The 24,232-nt window shown below is 33.5% G+C and overlaps 1 protein-coding gene across 1 annotated transcript in view; it reads left to right on the forward strand.

Moving 5' to 3' along the window:
* LOC150110021 (ankyrin repeat and FYVE domain-containing protein 1) overlaps positions 1-24,232 on the forward strand; it is a 532,825-nt gene that overhangs the window by 303,855 nt on the left and 204,738 nt on the right. The window contains 2 exon segments of the mRNA XM_090395273.1: positions 7,490-7,608; positions 22,504-22,660. Of these exon segments, the coding sequence (XP_090251399.1) occupies positions 7,490-7,608; positions 22,504-22,660 (276 nt within the window).

The raw sequence follows: 24,232 nt of genomic DNA on the forward strand, positions 1-24,232 counted from the left end.
AAAGACTTGAAGGAAAGTACATGTCGCAATGGACTTTTGAGTACATTTTCCAGTATTATCAGTAAGGTGCATAAGGAGATTTGTGATCTGATTGTAACATTCCTGGAACTTTAGTGTTGTAGTGGATAGAAACAAATTAGGACTGAAGGGTAGATATTAGATAACTTTTAGGGAAATGATATAGCAAAACAGATATTGTAGGACATAAGGTTTTCCTCTCTATGTAAATGATTGATTCTTTATTTGTTTAAGGTTATAAGTTAAGGTTAGATTAAGATTAAAAGTGAGACTGTATAAAATGTATGGAATAGTGTAATATTTGTTTCAAGTTGCATGAAACATGTTTTGTTTGTTAAAAGGAGAATTTTGCCTGATCTTTACTCAATGCACTGTCTAAAAAAATTGTTTGAACCTGTGAATAAGGGGAACTAAGAAATAGCCATGACTGTAAAATTAAGCCTTAGACCATTGATAGAAGTATCCTATAGGTGTTATAGCTCATCTCCGATGCTTATTAATTAGGAACTTATGTGGTGCACTCACAAATCAAATAAATTTTCCTAAACTCTTTTCAGCTTAAGAGATTGCTATCTGTACCTGAGAATTGTCTAGTACTTAGGTAAATTCACTAACAGTATCACCTTATATAGGAGCATAAGAGACTAATTCTGGGGAATAAGACAAGAGATATCATAAGGGATAGGATAACCTTAAGGAAGCATTAAAGTACGATTAAGAAAAGATAAATAATACAAATGAAACATGCGTTTACAATGGCGCAACCAACATGCGTTTACAAACAACACAAATTTAGAACTTCAGAATTAATTAAGGTATATAGCAAGGAAATCAAGCAATAGTAAGAATTGAAAACTCAGTGTCTCCTACATTCCAATTTGAAAAAGGATCATGACAAGGATGCATACTCTCACCCTACTATTCAACCTTTACAACAAGACTATAATGAAAAGATCTCTAGAAAAGTGGAATGAAGGCATTAAATTAGGTGGCTGAACAATCACTAACTTACAATACCTAGATGACACAGTGATAATAGCAACAAATGAACAGGAATTAAAATCCATCCTAAATCAGTTAGAATGGGAAAGCTTAAGCCATGGTTTACGAATAAATCAAGATACAACCAAACCAAAATAATAATTTTAAGCAATGCAGAAGAGAGATATAGAAGGAATTGAAATTGTCAACAATTTCAACTACCTTTGAGTGATAATAACAAAAAAAAGATGGATGTAAAAAAGAAATAAGAAGAATAACACTATCTAAGAAAATGATGACTGATTTAACTAAGATCTGGAAAGACAGACACATCTCCAAAAAGACCAAAATTAAGCTTGTAGAAACTTTAGTTTTTTCGATCTTTCTCTATGCTTCTGAGTCTTGGACAATGACAAAAGATGACAGAATAAGAATTGAGGCGTTCAAGCTCTGGTGCTGGAGAAATTGTTAAGAGTGTCTGGAACAGAAAAACGAACAAACAAAAGTATCCTAGAAGAACTGAATATTCATACAAGATTGATAAAAAAAAAAATAATTGACAAGAGAATAGTGCAATATTTTGGACATATATGTAGAAGGGAAGGTAACTGCTTGGAAAAAATAATCATCCAAGGTAAACCGTGTGGGAAAAGAAACAGAGGAAAACTCCTCAACAGGTGGATTGATCAAATATCAAGAATTACTGGACTTAATTATTATTAAGTATTATTAAGCTGTCTCTGCATTGTGATGGAATGTTGGATGTAGCTAGACTTAAATATTTGTAATATAACTCTTACTTCTGAAGCTGTTTTCCTTCATGTTTAATAGCTTCTGTTGTTATATCATCCAATCCAGGATGCTTTCTTGTTCTTTTGGATTTTTAGTGTAGTTTCAAATTTTTGCATTATAAAATTGTTGCACATGATGTGCAGTTCTTTTCAAATGGTTATTTCTGGCAGTGCATCTGTAGTCAAGTTCATGGATGAATTATTCAACAGTTTTTTGAAGTAGTGCTTCTACACTAAGAGTTCATTTTTTGTCTTTGTGTCTTACTGTTTTTAACATTTATTCTTAGGCTTTTGGCTTTATTGTCTTGGGTGCATAAGGAATTAGCTACCTGGTATATTTCTGTGGTTTTATGAGTATTTTGATATAGTTCTAACTTCTGTCATCTAGCTTTAATGTGGTTTTCCTAGTTATTTCAAAAGGACCATATACTTGATCATTTAATTCTTTTAGTTGAGTATAAATTGTACATTCTCTGATTCCTGCATAATGCCATTGTGTTTATTAATTCTTAAGTGTTTGTGTTATGCATTTCTTTTGAGCAGGTGAACTCTTGGTGACCAAAGTATTTACTGCTACCTCATGGGTGGCTTGCACAGTATAAGTTAAGCTCTGGGATGGTGCTTCAGGCATTAGGCCTTCCATTAGTTTGTTTTGTAGCACTTCTTTATACCAGTTTTTATACTGGTGCACACACCAGTATAAAAACTGGTATAAAGAAGTCTTCTGGCTGATGTGTCACATAGTCCATCTATTCTCATGAATAGTAAATTAGCAGAAAGGGCACATGATGACCACAAATAATGAAAACTGCATGAAATCATCAGAAAAATGACAGTTGAACCATTCAGCCCATAAAGAAATCATACCAGCATCAAATTCTTGATATATGCCCTTATAGGGTGTGCAAGATATTATGACTGTACTACATGAAAAGTTTATATCATTACTAACTTGTTATGGGCAATTTTCTCCCATCTTAATTTATCTGTCAGGATTCCAATATTGTCGCATCTTATATTTCGTTTTTCTAAGGCACTTCTTACTATATCAGCCCATCTAGATCATGTTCTTTCTCTGAGGTCTTTTTCTTACCATCCTAGTAAAAAAAAAATTTTTTTGTTTTGCTAACCTTTCTTTTCCCATTCTGTTTGTCATCATACTACTTAAGATTAGCTCTGCTTACACATTCCTAAATGCCAATAATGTCAAGTTCCTTTCAAATATCTTTATTTTTAATATGACTTAACATCATTGGCAATCTGTTAACTCCCCTGTTTTTCTCAGAGCTCTCATCTGTGATCTCTACTCTTTGATTAAGTGCTTTGTTTGGAATCAGCTTTCAGATCCATAAGTTAAAATTGCTTTGAACACTGTCTTCTTTATAGCTAGCTTAGTGTTTTGACTAATTTCTCTCTTATTCCATATAAATTTATTCAGTTGACTTTCTATCCAACTGTCTTCACTAATTCTGTGTGTGTTTATCTGTTACCATATTTAATTTGCCCTTTTCACTGATTAAAAAAAAAAGCTGAAATTACAAGTTAGACATTTCAGGCATCAGATGGATTGGTTTTGGTAGACTTATAACCAAAGACAACAAAGAGATGCATGAAAAAAAAAAAGGTGAAATTACAAGTTAGGCATTTTAGGCATTGTTCTTTAGGTTCTCATTCAGAATGCATTTGATGTTTTCAATGTTCTTGCTTTTTTCATAACCTGTTTTTTTTTTATTGCAGTAGTTATTCCATTTAATTAGGGAATCATTAACATAACATAGCTAAACCACCTGTTTGAGAGTGTTGATGATGTCTTTGCTATTTGACCACGTGGTCCATGCACATTAGCTACATTTTTAGTGCATTAGGTAGCCAACACTCTAAAATCTACTTCTCAATTGAACAAAAATCTGATGACTGTCTGTCCTTCCTAGATACACTAGTCACATGCCTTCCAAATGGTTTATCTTTTTCTGTTTATAGAAAATCTGCACATACTGAAGATATTTGCAAAGGCACTCACACCATCCAGTCAGTAATATAATATCTTTTAAAAACACAAAATCACAGAGCTATCTTCCAAGTTCTCTTACCACTGAACTCACCTGCAACACTTTTTAGCCATTGGCTATAATCCTCAAAAAATAAGGGGGAAAATAATGAATGGTTCCCTCAAATCTCCTTTGTCACCTAATACATGAGACAGAACAAAACTGTTACCACCTCATACATTCAGGGCACATCTGAAAAGATATCCAGTGTTTAATAAATATCAGCTTCTCACCACATTTAAACCATTATATCAAATTGGGAATCCTTATCCATTTGCCTAAAGACAAACTCTCCTTTATCATATGCAGGAGTGTAGGAAGCACCTTGTAAAATGTTTTGTATACGTTTTACTTCTCTCCATATTTATTATATTGCATGTATGTACTACATAGAGCTGAAGTTCTTCTTTTATGTTTTTTTTACTTCACTCACGCAGAGTTTATGTTCCCCCTTTACTGTCTTGCCGTAATCCTTATCGTAAGTATGACCATCTTTATTTTTAATTGCAGCCAGCCATACGTGTGAGACTTATTCAGTCCCTTACGCTCTTCAGTTTGGCAATTTATTTGTTTTTCGACTGTGCCAGCCAAACCAAATTTCTGAGAGTGAGGGATTGAAATGGCAGTGCAAAGGTTCATAACTATTTCTAATTATCTTACTCAACACTTAAGCTAGTCGTGGCATTTTCCCATCAGTATACACAGGTTTGTAATTTTTTTTTCAAGATAGTGCACTGGCAAGAATCAGATCAGTGTGTTGTTAAGAAGTCATTTATTTTAATCAAGAAAAGTAAGTATGTATGGGACAAATAATTAGTTATGACTGCCATTCCTAGCCTACCTAAATACTGATTATCACACACCATTATATATCATACACTACTATACATTACAATACTGATAAACTGCTCTATTCTACAACCAGTATTATACATAATTAAGACAAATACTTATTTCATACCTTTACACAGTTGCACATATCTGTAGCACAAGAGTATCAATATATTACAGCTACTCACAGATCTTCCCTTACAAACAGTCTGTTGTATTAAGCGAAAGTTCCATTAGGACATCTCATATCTCAGTCTTGATTAGGTTGCTTCTTGTTCTCCCATGGACGTCACTGAAATTCATTTCATCTTTATTGGTAGCTTGATGCAAATAATGAGCGATATCTTTCCTTTTTTTTCCTCTGTAGTTGGCGACTGGAAGTTTTACTATCTGAAAAATTCCTGGAAACCTGGACTTCATTTCTGAGACCTTTCCATTGATTCCCAGCCACAGGTGCTGATGGTCATGGAGAACAACGACAATTTCTGCATTTCGGAACTTCTGGGAACTCCAGTGAACGAGTGAACACTAGAGTATGAGCGAACATTTCCTACTCACCAGGTCACTTAAATATCCTTTGTATTGTTTGTCTTTTCCCTCTGCAAATTTCATGCCTATCCTCAGGCGTGCCAACGTCATTTTCACGTGCTTTTTTCGAGGTCTTTGTTCTTGATGATTTTCAATTTTCACGAGTCTGCGACCTTTTCATTCAAGGCTTTTCTTCTGTTCTCTGCTAATTCTGGGCAACTTGTCTGCTGACTCATTACTTGAACAAAGAATAATCCTTCTCCTTTGTGTTGAACACAATAGTTTTACAGGTAATATTAAATCATACATACATACATTATAATTGCAACTAATTTTTCTTATGTTTTACATCAACTTTACGTTATAATTTCTGATTTGAAACTCTTGTAAAATCAAGCTTGGTAAGTTATGAAATAACTCATCATATACAAGATTTTACACCCTGAATTTGTGACTTGGCTCATTATGGACAGACAGGAAGAAGTGTTGACATCTGCCTCGGACAACATAAAAAATACATTTGGCAGGCTGGAACTAGCAGATCATGCCTTGGATACCCTTTCACACAAGATAAAATGGAGAAAAACAAGTACTATACAGATGTCATAAGTCAGATTGTTTTTTGAGCAACAGCTTTAAAACATTATCCAAACCTCAACGAGTATAGCTGTATCACTTTACCAAAAATCTGGGAGACAGTCATTTTAAGATCAAAGGAATACTTGTTAATCTCCTTATCCAAAAATAGATGGCATGATAGGACTTTAATTTCTTGTATTGTCTTTTACAATTCCTTATTTTTCCCTTGCAAACACTTGTTGCGGTTTGCGTAATGCTGTTTTTTCTATGCTCTGAAGTTGTGTATAACATCAGCAAATTAGTAAATAGATATTTTCTTAATTATTTGCAAATTAAAACCATTAAATAAATTAAACTTGAGTGGCCAACTAACCTTTCTACCAGCTTTACTCGAAGCACATTGTCATATGCTCTTTCCAGATCTACTAAATTGAAATATGAATCCTTGTTATATTCCCATTACTTTCTTAATTTTGCTTTAAAGTGAAAATCTGATCCTGAAAACCTGTAACTTTAAATTTTTCAGGAAATGACAACGTATGCTAAAATATTAATTAAATAACTTTAATCAGTACTTTCCAATATTTTAGCAATGTTACATTGCCATCTTCTGAGAACATAAAACTGTGATTATGTGCACACAGGCACTAATAACGAGCAAATGAGGCTGAAGAAGGCATTGTTAGTGCCTGGATGCACATATCAGAGTTTTATGTTCCTAGAAGATGGCAATGTAACATTGCCAAAATATTGAAAGGTATTGATTAAAGTTTTTTTATTAATATTTTAGTATATGTTGTGATTTCTTGAAAAATTTAAAGTCGTGTAACCAAACATAAGTTTATCTACAAGAATGCAAATCTGTATTTTGTTTGAACAGAACTTCAAGTTTCTCTTCCACAACTTTCTTCAAATTTGTTTGTATAAATTTTAGCTGGAACACTCAGTAGGAAAATTTGTCTGTAATTCTCACATCTGGCTTCATTTCCCTTTATACACTGCTCTAGAATTTGACCTTTTGATTGTCTTCTGAAGTATACAGTTCTCTTACAGTAAACAGCCTCCATATGTAAGTGTTTCTGTTTGAATATCTGCTTCTGCTGCCCTTCCAGATTTGTTTTCTGATGGCTTCTGCTACCCTGAATATTGATATGTACACTTGATTTCATTCTTCTAAATATTTTATAGAGGAATATTCATTTAATAATATTTCAATACAGTTGTTACTGCAGACATCTAGAACAAAAACATCTTTTGTTTTTGTTACTTTATTTTCTCTGCTTTCTTTTATAGTATGCTTTTATCTGTTTATAAGGTTTAAGTCCACAAAATTTTTTGCTGCTTTATTTTTCTTAATAGAGTTAAAGACTGTTTGATTTTTTAAGCTATTTTTACACACATCTTAAAAGAAACAGTGGAATTCTCTTAACCTTTGGAATTTTATGTAAACAATTGCAAATTCAACCTTTTTTAAATTCTAAATTACTCTTTTTATGAATGAGGAAATGATGTAGTTATCAGCCTGTATGTTCTTATTTAAAGATAATGGAGTGCATTTGAATATGTTTCTCTGAAAACTACTTTCTTAGTGATATTTTTTTTTTATTCCTGAATATATTTATTGCATGAGAGATTGTCTCTCCAAGTTTATAGTTTCTTTATTCTTTCTATAAGTATTCTTTATATATATTGAAGAATGACCATCTTAATTAGGTTCGATATGGCTGTGATACAAACTCTTGGAATGAGGGACCTGGAGGTTGTCACCAAACTTTGCTTCATCGAGCTATTGATGAAAACAATGAATCTGTTGCATGCTTCCTTATTAGAAGGTAAGTCTTGTTGATATTTCTATTGATATGTTCTTTTATTATCTAAGCTTAAACAAAAACTTTTGTTTTTTAAGCTTTATATAATGCACCAAATTTTATTGTTGCTATAATATTTTGATAATGCTGAGAAATGATATGGAGAATTTTTTCCTCTTGAATTTTTTGTTCTAAAATTTCAAGCAACATATTTCTGCTCATTGAATCAAATCCTTGTTTAAAGTCTATAAAACAGCTGTAAAGATTTCTTTTTTTTCCCCACATTAATTCAGCTGATTGCAAAATATTATATAGTACACCCACACTTTGTAGAGCTCTGCTTGGCTTTCTGCCAAGAATAGTAATTTCATGGTGAAGTGGAGAAAGAAATGAGGGATGTACAAATTGGTTGCTAACATACAAAATCATGTGCTTTCTTGTCTGTCGCTACACTAGTTACTAGTTTAAAAACTACAATGTTCATAAAAGAAAAGCTAAATTTTCTGACCTGTAATAATAAACAAACTCATCCTAGAAGATGGATTGATTACCCTATTATTGGAATGGATTCTCCTTTTTTGTGACATGCACAGAAGTGTCGAAGGATCTCGAATCTTTTGGCATACTATGGATTGTGTCAATTGTAAACTTATTTGAATTACTGCACTAAATAATGCTTTGCTGTCTCTCTCTCCCCCCCTCCATACTTCCAAACCTTTATCAGTATTTCATTTCTAAATGGAGCTTTATCTGTTTTCGTCTGTCTGATCATAGCATCTATTTCCATCTTTAAGATTTTGGGGATCTCCTCACTTTCACCGAACTTTTTTTTTTCATAATTTTCAGTTAACTTTTGCAAAAACTTGTTTAAAATAATCAATCCAAATTTCAATTTTTTTAAAAATTTTATTATTATTATTATTATTTTTTTTTTTCATTAGCCAGATTGTCTCTTATCTTTCATTTTTAGTGGTATAGGTTTGTTCTGTATTTGAAAGTTCTTTTATTGTGTTATATACTAATTTTGCATTATGATGGATAGCTACGTTCTGTCATATCTGCTTTTTTGATTTATCCTGTTTGAGTTTGCTTCTTATATTTAGATGTAATTTTATTTTTTAATTGCTTTTGGTTTCCTAGCAATTTCAGGTGTGCTCTGAGTAGAAAGTTTTTCTTTGAACTTTTTCTTTTGATGCCACAGATTTATTATTTCAATAGCAAGCCACTTAGTATTAGGTCTCTCTCTCTTTTTTCTCTGATGTTTGTTTTATTGCATTTTTTCCAAAATTCTTCTATATTTTCAAGAGTCCAGTCTCCTGTTTGATTATTATTATTACATGTTAGTTCTTGGACTCATTGTGGAAGGGCACACTACACAACAACTTACTGTTTCTTCTACTTAACCTTCCTATTACTATTACTACTACCATCAGTACAACACCATTTACTAAGCACCAGTACCACCAATAATATTTTGGTGTGTGTGTGTGTGTTTATTGTTGGCTCATTTGCCTGTATGTGAGATTTAAAAAAAAAAAAAAAAAAAATGTGCTCCCTTCATATGAGTCCATTGAGGATAAGGCCAGAACCTCGGGAGAGAAGACGGTCTCCCACTGCAAGAAAAAGCAAGATGGGGGGGGGGGATTACCCTGGCTCTCTGGTGCTCTAATTGTGGGGGGGGGGACAAGAAGCAGAAAAGAGATGAGAATGAAAAAAGAATAGAGATGGGGAGGGGGTCTACAGGCAACACCTTGGAAGAGAAGAGAGTCTCCCACTGCAAGATGAGGAAGAAAAAAAAAATCACCCCAGCTCTCTGGTACTCTAATAACGGAGGGGAGAGAAGCAGAAAAGAGATGAGAATGAAAGAAGCGTAGAGACTGGGTCTACAGTCAACATATCTCTCTGGTTGAGAAAAAGAGAACTGATAAAGAGATACTGATTGTATCTAATGTATATGTTTATAGTAAATCTTTTAATTTTTTTTTTATATTTGTTTTATTCCTTGGAATATACCACATGCTAATTTTGAAATCAGTATAAATTTTTAATTATGTTTAAATAAAAATTATTTATACATAATTAAATAATTACGTATAATTTTATTTTGTTTATTGGTTGTTTAGAACCAATAAACAACCAATAAACAAAATAAAATTATACATAATTATTTAATTAATTTACTCTCCCCAGTTGACTTAGCATAAAAGGTTGGTATAGAAGGTAGGATTGACAATGTACATAAAATAAGGACCTGAGATTACATGTCCAGTTTTGATAAATTACAGGGGAATATTGCTACCGTTAGACTACAAAATTTTATCTAATAATATACTAAAAATGAATCTAACCATATCTAAAAATGAATCTAGCCATATGCTGAAGAAAATATCGGTGAATACCAAGCAGGATTCTGAAGAAACAGATCGACAGTTGACCAAATTTTTACACTTGGCAGATAGGATGAACTAGGCATGCCTCATAAGATGCTAATCAAAATTTGCACCACTGATAGCCGAAGCATGGTATTAGCTAATGGAATTAGATCTGAACCTTTTGATATTAAGACAGGATTGAAACTTAGCGATGTGTTTGCCCATCCTTTTTAATTTAGCATTCAAGAAATTTTAAAATTTCTTGAATGCATATACAAGAAATATTAGGATATGCAGATGATATATGCCTTGTTGAAGAAAATGCTGAAGACATTAGAACAACATTTAAAAAAACTCAAAATTGTTGCTGAAAAACTAGTATTACAAATCAACCAGGATAAAACTGAATATTTAAATATATGCAGAAATCACAATCAAGAGGAAAATGAACATTCTACCATTGATAACCAGAACTTTAAAAGTATCATCTCCTTCAAATATCTTGCAACATTGATTACTCAAGATAATAAAATTAGTACAGAAATAAAAGCTAGAATACATGCCTCCAGTAGACCTTATCATTCATTACATCATTTATTATCTTCCAAAATTCTATCAAGCAGAGTTAAAACAGAAATATACAAGACAATCAGTAGACCTATTTTGTATGGAGCAGAAATCTGGAGCATAACAGACCATGATGCAAAAAGCATTGCAGATGTTTGAAAATAAAATCTTTAACAAAGTCCGTGGCCCTGTAAGAGATAACAGGAGAATGAAGAAGAAGACATAACATAGAACTATATGAACTCTATAGATCCCCACTTGTAGTTGATGAGATTTGAGCAAGGTGATTGAGATGGCTTGGACATGTGGAAAGAATAGTGAGGAGAGAATGGTTAAACAATCATTCAAGATGAAGCCTGTTGGAAAGAAACCCAGAGGTAGACTGCAGATTCATTGAGAGAATAATATCCCAAAAGACTTAGATGAGATGGAACAGAAGTAGAATGAAAATACTCAAGACAGAAAGGAATGGAAGAAGCTGGTGCATGCAGCTAAGAACCTTAGAGGTTCAACTAGCTAAAGAAGAAATTTTGAAAATAAGTTTAATGGCACTTTCATTCGTAATGCAATTCATATAGATGAATAAGAGTGCACCCTTGTCTTAGACTTGATTTAACATGAAACCATCTTCCTGTATTTCCTTCAGTGCTAACTGTTGACTTAAAACTTAAACAGAGACTATGTATTTGCCCTGTATAATGTTCCATTTATCCAATATAATGGTGTTTTGAAAAGCTTTTCTCTGGGCACCTTGTCACATGCCTTTTCCAGATTTACAAAACTTGAGTACTGATCCTTATTATATCCCAATGGTTCCCCAGCTATTTGTCTTAAAATGAAAATCCGATCATGACATCTTCTTGAGCCCAGAATCTAGCTTATTCTTTTCCAACCTTCATATCCACAATTTTTCTTAGCCTTTTTTTGAGAATGTTTGCATAAATCTTACTATGAGCGCTCAATAGGGAAATTCCTCTGTAATCGCATTTTTTTTTTTTTTTTTTTTTGTAGATGGTACTATGAGAGCTCAACTACTCATCTAGAATTTGACCCTCAGACTAAGCCTTTTGAATTATGCTGTATAGCCACTATAAAAATAAAACTTTTATACCTCCATATTTGAGCATTTCTGGACAAATACAATCTACTCCAACTGCCTTTCCACATTACAGTTTCCTGATGTTTTTCTACCTCAAGATTTGATATATATATATTTATATATATATATATACACTCCTGAATGCATTCCTCTTGAATGTTATCTACCACCTGCTGTCAGTGCTTGTTTCATTTAGCAATCTTTCAAAATAATTACTCCAGACATCTAGAATATCTCATCTTTAGTTTTTGTTACCTTTATCATCTGATTCGATAGCATTCACCATCAAACATGAAGATAAACTTCTTGATTGGAAGGCAGTAGAGTTATGTGGGCAAACTTGAAATGGACAGTGAAACTTACTTGTGCCTCCTGTCCATAATAAGAAAAGTTTCATTGACTATGTTATTGTTGATAGTGATATCTTCATGTTGGGATGTTAGTTCAGGATACAAGAGTGTACAGAGGATTGAAATTGAATGTGACCATCACTTAGTTTTAAGTAGGACAAAAGTGAATAGTACGTTAAAAAGAATTAAAGTTGAGCAACTTTTACAGGTAAGCAATACAAACATTCTTGAAGAAAGAATGAAAAGGCCCATAAACAGGAACCAAATCTTGGATTCTTACCGACAAACTTTGAAGAAAACATTGATTCAGCTAGGAAGGCATGTGTTGAAGTGGTCTGTAAGGATAGGAATGTAATTGTGGACAAAAGTTCAGGGAGCAGTAGTGGAAAAGAAAAAAACATATTAAAAGTTCCTACAAATAAGCTGGCAGATGTTCTGAGAGAATACAGTGAAAAATGTAAGAGAGCTAACAAAGTCTTCCCAGGACTTTTGTTTTAGGTACTTTCACACATAGTTAGCTCTTTCTCACATATGTGTGAAAGTAGCTAAACAAAAGTTCTGAGGAGACTTCAGTCAGAATATAAAAAGGTAAATATCAGAAAGGTGGCAAAATATTCTGGAGGCTATTTAAAAAGCTTAGAAGTGGACTAGAGTATTGTAAAAGAAATCAAAGATGATAAAGATAACATGAAAACTGAAGATAAGGCTAGCCTAGATGTCGGTTCATGAATTGCGGAAAAATTTCGCTGAAATGTTATTTACTAGAAAATCGAAATGCATTGATACCGATATATGAAAAGTAAATGTAGTGCAAGATAAATTTCATAAAATATAGGGTTTTTTATGTATTTATGTATTATTTGTTTAGATTTTAATTAGATTTTCATAATATTTTTATTCTTATACAATGAAAGTAATATATTTATTGATTGACGAGTTTCCTAATTTCTGTTTCATTATAATTTTTATTCTTAACCTGGTTCAGAAATCCTGCTCAAAATTCCATGACCAAACATGGAAACCACTCAAGCAACTTCAGGCCTTCAATAAGCAGGGTCTTGCATCAGACGACGAAATTCATCTCTTACCTAAAAACAGTTACAAACATCTGTGCCCATTGTGAGTTTTGAATCCACAGCTCATTGGTGGGAGAGGGTACGCTATCTAGTCAGTTGTTAATGACATGATATTTCTGATTAGAATTTATTTTTGAATAAATTCTAATCAGAAATATCAGAAAAATACATGAGAAGTAATTAATTACTTGTTTCACTTTGGGAACATGCATCTATATATATATATATATATATATATATATATATAGTAAAGAAGACTAAATATGAAATTTAAAATTTGTTAGTGTTATAAAATACAGTATTGGAGGAAAAGGTAAAAACTAGTATTGCACCTGCAGATGGCAATTTAGCTTAAGATGATTTACATAATGATAGGGTTTACCTAATTTTATTATCATTTTCTTTGTGGAGTTATGTAGGCAAACTTGAACCAGCTGTTCTCGTTTACTCAAAAGTGCACCTATGATCTCAAACTAGCTCTGTAAACGAGAACAGCATGTAGGATGTCTTTACTATGCCGAAAAAATGGAGACAATTTCAAAATACACGTGTATTCAGTAGCTGAAACAAATCACCTTCTGAATTAGTTCAGATAAAAAAATATATCGCACCTGGATGGATGTCTAAATGCGCAGAACAGAAAATTGTGAACGGTTAGAAGAATAAATATACTTAAATATTGTGCCCTTTATCCTTAACTATTCTTAAATATTTTATTCTCCCTAATAACTATTCTAACTATTAATAGTTAGAATAGTTAATAGGAATAATAGGAATATGTATATAATTAACTATAAATATTATTTGGAGATAACTATTATCCCTAAATATCTCTTTCTCCATAAACACCCTATCCCAGTTTTGTAACAATTAACATTCCATCTACAGAGCCTGTAATAATGTATACAGAATAAAAAATTTCAGAAAGCTGAATATAATCAAAATATTAAATAATATATAAAATCTTTTTTTTTTTTTTCATATATGGGAAATATATATATATTTTTTCATATATGTCTGTGAAGAATTTTCATGCGATTAATTTTCCCCATGATGAGTTTTTGTATGATTCATTTTCCTCGCAATGAATAGTCTCCGCGATGAATTGTCTGGACATGCTAGACATCAGTGTAATTACTTTGTAGAGTAGGTTCCATCCCTCGATGAGTCTTTGGACTCCCTGGAGGTGTTACGTAATAATAATAATACTTTAAAAAACTGGTAAATGAAACAAATAGTGAAAGAACTGTAGTAGAAAATTTTCAAGAGAAATGCAGACAGGAGTATATATATATATATATCAATACTTGAGGTATAAAAGCTGTCAAAAATTTGAAATGTGGAAAGGCAACTGGAGTAGATGATATTCATTCAGAAATGCTTAAATATAGAGATATAAAGGTTTTGTAGTGCATAATTCAGAAGGACAAATTCCAGATGATTACAGTAGGCTCTCGTAGTTCCCATCTATAAAATAAGAGAATAAAGCTGAATATGAGAACTACAGAAGAATTTCTCTATTAAATCTTCCATGTAAGATTTATGTAGACACTTGAAAACAGACTGAAAAAATTATGGAAGAGAAACTGGGAGAAAAATAAGTTTCGAGTAGCACCAGATAGAGGTTGTCATGGTCACTTTTTGACAAATAGTTGAAAAATCATGGGGGTATAACAAAGGATTTGTACTTTTGTAGATCTGGAAAAAGGCACCAAGGGAAAAGAAGCTTTTCAAAACACCAATTAATTAGATAAATGGAATTATACAGAGCAATACATAGTCTATATTTAATTTGCAAGTCAGCAGTTAGTATTGAAGGAAATGCAGGAAGATGGTTTCATATAACTCCTTAAAAGACTGCATGGAGGACTCCTCCCAGTTTTCCAGCCTTGAATGTAAGCACTCATGTATAAGAACATTTATTTACTAAACTTCTTATCTTAATTAATAATTTCATTTATATGTAAGCAAGATTTCAGTGGTTAAATTTAAAATATCTCAGTGTCTTACTTTGTGACAAAAGAAACGGTTTACAAGTTTACAAATAATACTGTATTATCAACTTCTTTTTTTATTCATTAATTAAAATTCATTTATATATATATATTTTTTTTTTGTAAGATATCCGAATTCCATATAGATATTTTCTACAGGACTTCAGTATTGTCAGATCTTAATTTAATCTTATAAAGATTAATGCACTCTTAACTGTGCTTTTCTGTTGAGATATTCGTGTATCTTAACATGATTTTGTGTACAGAAGATATTACTTCTCGTAGTAAAGGCATAGACGTTAGTTATACATGCTTATTCAATTACTTAAGGAATTTACAACATACAAATGATATAAATTAAAAATTAAACTTTAATCTATATTCCAATATTTTGGCAACGTCACTTTGCCATTTTCACAGGAACTTAAAAATAAAGACATGTGCACGCAGGCATTACACACAGTAACTGAGGACGAAGCAGGAAGCTGTTTCTCCTAAAAGTGCTGATGTAGTCCATGGGTTCACCACTCTCCCCTCCTTTGGCCAACTTTTTTATGAAGACTTTTCAAGAAAAAGTCTTAAACGCTGCCCACAGAAACCAACCATATGGCTTCGCTACGTTGATGATGTGTTCACTATTTGGCCACATGGCTCTGATACACTCCTCTCCTTCCTAACACACCTAAACAACCAACGCCCCAGAATCAAGTTCACCCTGGAAAAGGATAAAAATAACAGCCTCCCTTTCTTAGACACACTAGTCACCTGCCAGCCTGATGGAACCTTGGTTTTTTCAGTTTATAGAAAACCCACCCATACAGGCAGGTACATTCACCAACCCCCCCCCCCCCCCATACACACATACACAACAATATGGAGTTATTAAGCCACTGCACAATGGGGCTAAACTTATCTGTTCAAATGACAATGCCCTAACCACGGAACTAAACCACATCCTCAACATTTTCTCAGCCAATGGCTACCCCCCCCCAAACAAATCCAAAAAATATTGACACCAGTTAACCACATCACCATTCCCTACATCCGAGGTGCCTCGGATGTAGGGAATAGTGATGGATTTAGAATAATCCTTGTTGTGAATCAACAAACATACTTGACCTCTTGTTACAGACCATATAAAAAATTGGCGTCCCTTATCCGCTCCACTAAAGACCAACCACCTCCCTTAGACCTACCTGGTGTACACCAGGTCCCTTGCAGCTGTAAGCTGTCCTACTTTGGCCAAACAGGCAGGACAACGAATTTCAGAACCCAAGGACTACATCCGTTTTCACCAGTACAGCCACTCTGGTCTTGCAGACCATGCTCTGGATACTCGCCACAGAATATGGTGGAAAAAAGCCACGGTCATACACCATAGTAAATTCAAATTTGAAAGGCTATTCATGGAATCAGCCTCAGCTACATGCCAAACCTCAACAAATTTGGTTGCATGAGACTGCCCCAAATTTGGGAGACTTACATCAGATGACCTTCAGCCGAACGGCCAAGAATATGTACATAGTCTGTTAGTGGGCACCATCAAGACTTTTAGGAGAAACAACAGCTTCCTGCTTCGTCCTCAGTTACTGTGTGTAGTGCCTGCGTGCACATGTCTTTATTTTGAGTTCCTGTGAAAATGGCAACGTGACATAGCCAAAATATTGGAATATAGATTAACATTTAATTTTTAATTTATATCATTTGTACGTTGTAAATTCCTTATGTAATTTAATAAGAAGATATTACTGTTAGTTTTAGGTAATTGAAAATGAAATAAAAGATGTATAAAAAAAAATTATGTTAGATAAAATTATGTTAAAACAGCATTCAACTGTGAAAAGAATATAGTATTGCTTGTAGTTTCACTATAAGTAGTTAACTAGCCAGGCTGTTAAGCTTAACCAAACCTCTTGGCTGTGTCATTGATAGAAGCAGCTTATCATTTAGCAGCACAAAGAATTGGCAAAATGTATACACACTTTCTGACATCATTGCAATTAAAATGCATGTATGTTTTTTATACTAAGTACATAAAATATTCAACTAGAAAAGAAACTTCATTGCACTGTCAACAAACATTATCCAGTCCACCATTACTGAAAACTTTGCTGTCTGTGATATCTCGCTGTCATGACGTTGTTCACAGTTGCATATGCTCTACTGTGATATGAAACAAACTGCTGATGGACGAGAGAGGGGGGGGGAGAATACGTATTTAGAGAGACATGAAAATGGAATGGATAGAAGAATAAAGGGGAGAGTGGGAATTTGATTCCCTTGTATTGTATTTTGTGGATACTTTATTTGTTCAAGCTCCTATATATTGAGAAGTTTATGTATCTTCACTGTTGTAATTTTTATATGAAGATTAGATGGAAAGCTCTTCTCTGTTTGTGGAACTGATGGTTGTCAAGTAAAACCCATGTAGGCTTAATACCATAACCAGCTTTACTTAATCTGTTATCTGAATACAAATCTGCCATCTTCACTAAAAAATTGAGCCTAAGCTGAAATATTTTATTTGTTCTGTACCTTCTCCATTGAGAATGCAGTTAGGTTACAGTTACTCAGTTTGGTCAAAGAATTCTGACAGCTTGTATTTGTTTGGAAGAATAACATCTGCATAAATTCAAGTATTGAGATGAGTACTTCAGATTTTATTATTGTAATATTATAATATGAGTATCTCCATGGATGGAGTGAAAAGAACCATTGCTGGATACCCACACTAACGTTTATACACACAGTACTTATCAAACCTATTTAAACTCATTCACTGGACTCTCAGGACCCTCCCAACTAAATCTGGCTAACCATTCCATTCATTCACCATTCTCCAAGCAAAAAATCTAGTCTGCACACCTTTAGTAACCACCCTCTCACAACTTCTAGTGATACCTGTAGCTCTCTCTTCATAATGTATTGAAATTCGTGTGCAGAGATATTTGGTCCAAGAAACCCAGGTGACCAAATCTGTGCACAGTAGTCAAGATGCAGCTGAATCAGCCATATAAAGAGAAATAATAATCTTATCTTTACTTGTTAGCATGTTTTTATTTCCAAGTAATCCTTTCAGTTATTTTACAAAATATATTACAACAGAGTATACTGTGTGATACACAGTAGGTAACCTTTTCAACCTGAAGTACTTAATCTTTTTGCAACATTAAATTGACAACCATTATTCTTCACCTATGATGCCAATTTATTTAAATCTTCCTGAAGGACTTTTATCAACTTTATCACCTTGATCAATTATTGCCCTTCCCAGATTTGCATCATCAGCAAACAACTGAATATTTTCTTCCCTTTAAATCTTTCCCTTCTTCATTAACATAACAAATTAGAGTGGTGGCCCTCATACAGAACCCTGATGCAAATCCACTAGTCATCCTCATTCTCCTAGATTCTGCTCCTCTGTGTACTACTCACAGCATTTGTCTGTCATCTACCCCTCCCTCTATCCGTGCTTCCAGCTTTACATCCATTCCCATTTGCTCCAACTTTTGTAATAGTTTTCTATGCAACATTCTGTCAGATTCCTTTGCAAATTCCAGCAATAACATGGTGTAGTATTTCCTTTATCTAATTCTGCTGTTACTATTATAAAACGGGAGTAAATGACTAAAGTAAGACCTACCTTTCACAAAACCATTCTTCCCACCATAGAGTATCATCTTCCTATCTACCCACTGCTTGATATTAACTTTAACCAGCTTTTCCAGTACTTTAACTACCACTCCTGAGATATTAATTGGTCTATAGTTTGCTATTGGAGCCACCTTTATGTAATTGAACTATCCTACATTCTTTCTACTAACTTGGGACAGAGTTGAGACTTAGATGGCAGAGGTACTGCCATTCTCTTGGACATTCGCATAGTACACAGGCTGGCATGCCATCTAGTCTCACTCTGTATTCACGTATATATTTTTCAATATGCTGAGCACTTCCTATTCGTCTTCCTCAATTCTAACATCAGTCTCTGCCACATAAACTATCGCAAAATCTTCGCCTGAATGATGCATCTTTTTGCAAAGTGTTGACTCAACAACTCAACTATTTCTTTTCACTTTCCTACCATCTGCATTGATTAGTCATCTTTCTATAGTCATCTTTCCTTTTTAAGTGTTGAAGAATGGAAAAATCTGTTTTGAATTTACTTTGGTCTGCTTAGTTTATTTTCTCTTAATTTGATTTGGCCTTTCTTACCATGTTAGCCATTCTTCTTCCTTGCACTTTGTACTGCTCATGAACATGCTGATCATCTTTCTCTTTATATTCTCTCTGATGCCCCCCCTTTTTTTTTTTTGCTTTTGCCTTATATCTCTGCTCATCCACTTAACTTGCACTTGGTTTATCCTCCTGACCTTGAGTATTCATTCTTATACTACTTCTCTCTCTCATACAAACAATCCCTGACCACTTCCCATGCACTACTGACATTCTCTTCTTGTTACTTCTCAAGTCATGGCACCTCTAAGATGCCTCCTAAGTCTGTTGTAATTACCAGTTTTATAGTTAAATATAAACTCTTTCTTGACAGATTCCACGTTTTTAGTAATCTTCCAGAACAAGACTGCATAGTCACTCTTCCTGATTGGAGGGAGAGTGTTATACATTTATCCCACACATGAGAGGTACGAGAACCTAAATCACATCAGTGCCATTTGTGAGGTGCAGATAACGATTCAGAAAGAAAAAACTATCGACATATTTTCTTAAGTGCTGTAGGTTGAAATTTTTTGGAAACACATCATGGGGAAAGGCTGTTCCAGAGGACAGAGGTAGATGGAATAAATGAGAAAGAAGAGAAGCAGGTTCAACAAGTTTGCAATTGTACTGTAAAGGGATGTTGAACAATTGCTGCTCTTGTTTTAACAGACCTAACAGCAAGTGGAGGAATGATGTTTGTAAATTCACTGGTGCAGTGACCATGAAAGTATCTGTAGAAGAGAGAGCTGAAACATTGCATCTGTGAGGTTGAGGTTAAAGTGAGCCTGTGAGGTAAGGGTCATCTGTGAGCCAAATTGCTCTCTTCTGAATAGCATCAAGAATTTTTAAGGAGAAACCTTATTATGGATATATCTTCTGATGCTTATTACTAGAGATTGGAAGAAGTCGGTCTTCATGCTTTTTCTGCACAAGAAGGGAGATGAAGGATTGCAAGAACTATTAGTTTAATCTCTCATGCAAATAAGATTTTATTAATGATCATCCTAAATAGGATTGAGTCCAAAGTTGAGGCAGAGATGCCTGAGGAACAAACAGGTTTTAGGAAAGGAAAGGATACCAGAGATCAGATCCTTCGCCTTAGATAGATTATTGGAAACTATAAAGAATCTGTACTCCCAATGGTAATGTGTTTCATAGATTACTCCAAAGCTTTGGGCTGCATTCAGCATATGAAATTGTGGCAGTAATGAAATTAATGGGTTTTCCTCAACACATTATTAGGTTGATAGCTAACTTGTACAGTGAATAGGAAGCCACAGTAAGAACAGGTGTCAGATTAATGGATTGGCTTCAGGTCAGTAAGGGAGATAGGCAAGGATGCCTACTTTCATCTAACTTGTTTAGTATCTATACTGAGGACATGTGCAAAGTAGTGGATGAGCTTAACACAAGACTAATTAGTATAGGTGACAAGGAAGAACTAGGACAAATCCTTGACAAAGTTGATGAGATCAGTAAGAACAGAGGATTTTAGCTTGATCCTAGCCAGACAGATAGATTATGGTTCTCTAAGAAAATACAGACAGGGAAGCTCCTGAGAAACAAATATACTTTAATGGAGAAAGAATTGAGGAAATTAGCAAGTTCGAGTACCTGGGATCCATTATTAATGTGAAGAATTGCTGTTTGGAAGATGTCAGAAGATTAGGAATGGCTTAAACAAGTCAGAAACTGTCTAAAATTTGGAAGGATGGATCTGTCTCTACAGGGACAAAGTTGAGGATTCTGGAAGTAGATTGTTTTCTAACAGCATCTTATGGAGGGGAGACCTGAAACCTAAAGAAGTCTGATAGGAAAAAGGATAGTTACTTTTGACATATAGTATTATAGAAGGCTGGTGAGGATATCATATACCGAAAGGCAGCCAAATGGATTGATGCTAGAAAAGATCAGCAGCACTTTAAGGGGGTCCTTAAAAAAATCTGGAAGGAGAACCTCCAAAAACAATAATAGGAGATAAATTTCCTAGAAAAGAGGAAAGAGTAGACCTTCAATGAGATGGATGTCTTGAATGACTGATCTTCAGAGATTTCATGTCTGCAGAAAGGCATATGACAAGACCACCTTTTGAGGACTGGTATGGATCATTATCAAAGAAAGGACTCATCATATGGTATCTGATGATGTACAATGACTGCAAGGGCATGTCTAGATTTTTTGCTTGGAGAGTAGTTAATCAATAGAATGGGTTGCCCAAGTCAGTTGTGAGTGCTTTGTCTGTTAATGGTTTCCAAGAGAGGTATGATAGATATTGTTGATAGTTTGGATCTCCCACAGTGCATTTTAGGACTCCATAAAGGTATCCATGCAATAATAATAATACCAAATTCTACATGTGGCACTAACTTATGAGACTGCCCAAATAATAATAATAAGAGAATTGTTCATACACCACATGCATATGAGCTGTTCGGTCAACTACATAATCTCTATAATGTTGATTTTTAAAGAAGACGTGCAGGAGATATTCTTCTTGAGTTAAATGAATAATTAATGTATAAACACGCATGGATAGGCTTATAAATGTTAATTTATAAACAATTTTATATTTGATTCTCATCTTTTATTTTAATCTATCCACTAATATTTACACTGGGTTTAGAATATGCAAGTCCGAAATTCATCAGTATAAGGTGTATTAATTTAGATATAAGTTGAAAATAAAGCCAGTCCTATAGGTATGTATCAGTTGTAGATAAAAGGTATACTGTACACTGGAAAAGCACTTTAGCTATTGATTGTGACTGCTGAAATGCTCGCAAATGAACTTTTTTTTTTTTTCCCTAGTAAGTTTGGCAGTGGAATTCTGTGCCTTACCATTGATACATTACAGCCACTGTGTATTTCAGTTTTCGAGTAAAGTGCAAAGGTTACAGCAGTTTATAAAAAAATACTAGTTCAAGAAAAGTAATTCACATGGCCATTTAATACTGTTTTGATAATTTTTTAGACATTGGAAAACTGGGGTTTCAATGACCAGTTACATTGAGTAAACTTAATAGAAACTTATAATTAGCATTTGTTGAATTCAGAGCCCTTTAGAATAAGTTCATTTTCCTTACAATGTAAATTAGGCAGCTTTGAACATCTTGCTAAATTGCAAATGCAAATATAAACTGCAGTATTACTGAAAATATAAATATGTATAGCCAGTTCTTCTCATTTTCCAACCAATTTTAACTGTTTTTTTTCCCCTCTCTCTCTCTCTCTCCAAAAATATAGTGGTTGTGATCTGAACAGTTCCCGAAAACCAAGTCCGGATGGTAGAGGAGAAGAAGAAGCTTATGATGGACAGACACCTCTTCATTTGTCTTCTGCTTGGGGATTAGAAAGAGTAATGCAGACTTTAATAGAGCATCATGCAAATGTTAATGCACAAGTAAATATGTTTTTGGTGTTGAAATTTATGGATTATTTTTAAAATAATCACAATTTACAATTATGAATCTTTTTACAATATATTCTGTACATTCAATATTTTATTAGTTTTGGTTTCGTAACATGTATAATTTGCACTTGTGATGTGTTGATATTGAAACGTTAACATGAAATGTAAAGTATGTTAGATTTCTTGTACTTATCAGATATCTGATATTCACAATTGTCAAGTGTAGTGATATTTTTCATTCATCATAAAGACATTCTCTTTTTGCTAATGACAACAATGGTCAGCTATTACTACCTAACTTCTTCCTTGCCATTTACATGAAGTGTGCATACTCACCGAGAAGATTGATAGGTGATTGACAGCTGATAGAGCATTCGATACCTGGGTAACAAAAGAAAACAAGGAGAGAGAGAATGGAAGTTTAAGAATGCAGACCAGAGAATTTTGTTTTAGAAGTTTTTTTAAAAAAATGTGACAGTTGGAATATATTAATAGAAGATTCCAAAAAGGAATCATGACAGAGTGAATCCTTTAACTGGAAGAGTTGAGACTATCCACAAGTGAATAGTAAATAAAAGTAGATATTAAGTATATCTTTCATTTCAACCTTCGAGGAAACAAAATAGAAAGTTTCATCTTATGTCTTGAGAACAGCAACATTAACTATTTGTGTGTGTTGTTATGGCTGAAGAAGATGGAGGTTAAAAAAAAAAAAAAAAAAAAAGGAAGCATTCTCTTGTATACTAGTGAAGGTATGAAAATGAATCCTAGGAGGTAAATTGAATGAGCTATTCCTTGAACCATACAAAGCGTCATCAACATGTTTGGACTGCTTTTGATTATTTTATGTTTTTATCCCTAGGCATATTATTTAAAGGATAGTATTACTTCCAAGCTTTCGCAGTGCAAAGACTCATTACAAGAGTCCATATCCATATAAATATTGACATTCTGTAATGATATTGAAGATCTTGTTGCCAAGTTTTGTTTCTTTTTCAGTATTATTATATTGGAAATTAAAAAAAAACACATGCCTAAACAGTGCTGAGAGTAGTGCTGCTTGTTCAATAACAAAATGCATCTAGATATGAAAAGGTTTCATTTGTGAATAGATCGACCATAACAAGATTGGCTAACAAGTCTGAATTTGTGGATACTAATTTATTATCCTTATTTTATTTATTTAAAGTTTTTAAAACTGCAAAGTATACCCTATTTGATCACAAAAGAAATGAAGAAATTATGAAAGAATTAAACCAAGAACCAGTAATAGAAAAAAATTAAAAAATATAAACATAAATGGATGGAACACGTTCAAAGAATGAAAACAGAAAGATTACCAAAACAAGCCTTGAGGTACAAGCCATTAGGAAAAAGAAAACTAGGACGTCCTCTTCAACGATGACTTCTAATGCCGGAACAGGCCATGCTAGACCTAAATCCTTGATATGCATGACGATGATGGATGACGAAGTTTTTAAATAAAATCTGTGGAATGTTTAATATATAAGACTATCTTTCCATTGTGTGGAAATTAATCTTCTACCTTTTATTTGACCTCTG

The sequence above is a fragment of the Typopeltis vanoorti genome, chromosome 1 (genome assembly GCF_054136105.1).
Source record: "Typopeltis vanoorti isolate ZY-2024b chromosome 1, IOZ_Tvanoo_1.0, whole genome shotgun sequence".
In the NCBI taxonomy this organism is placed as follows: Eukaryota; Metazoa; Arthropoda; class Arachnida; order Uropygi; family Thelyphonidae; genus Typopeltis; species Typopeltis vanoorti.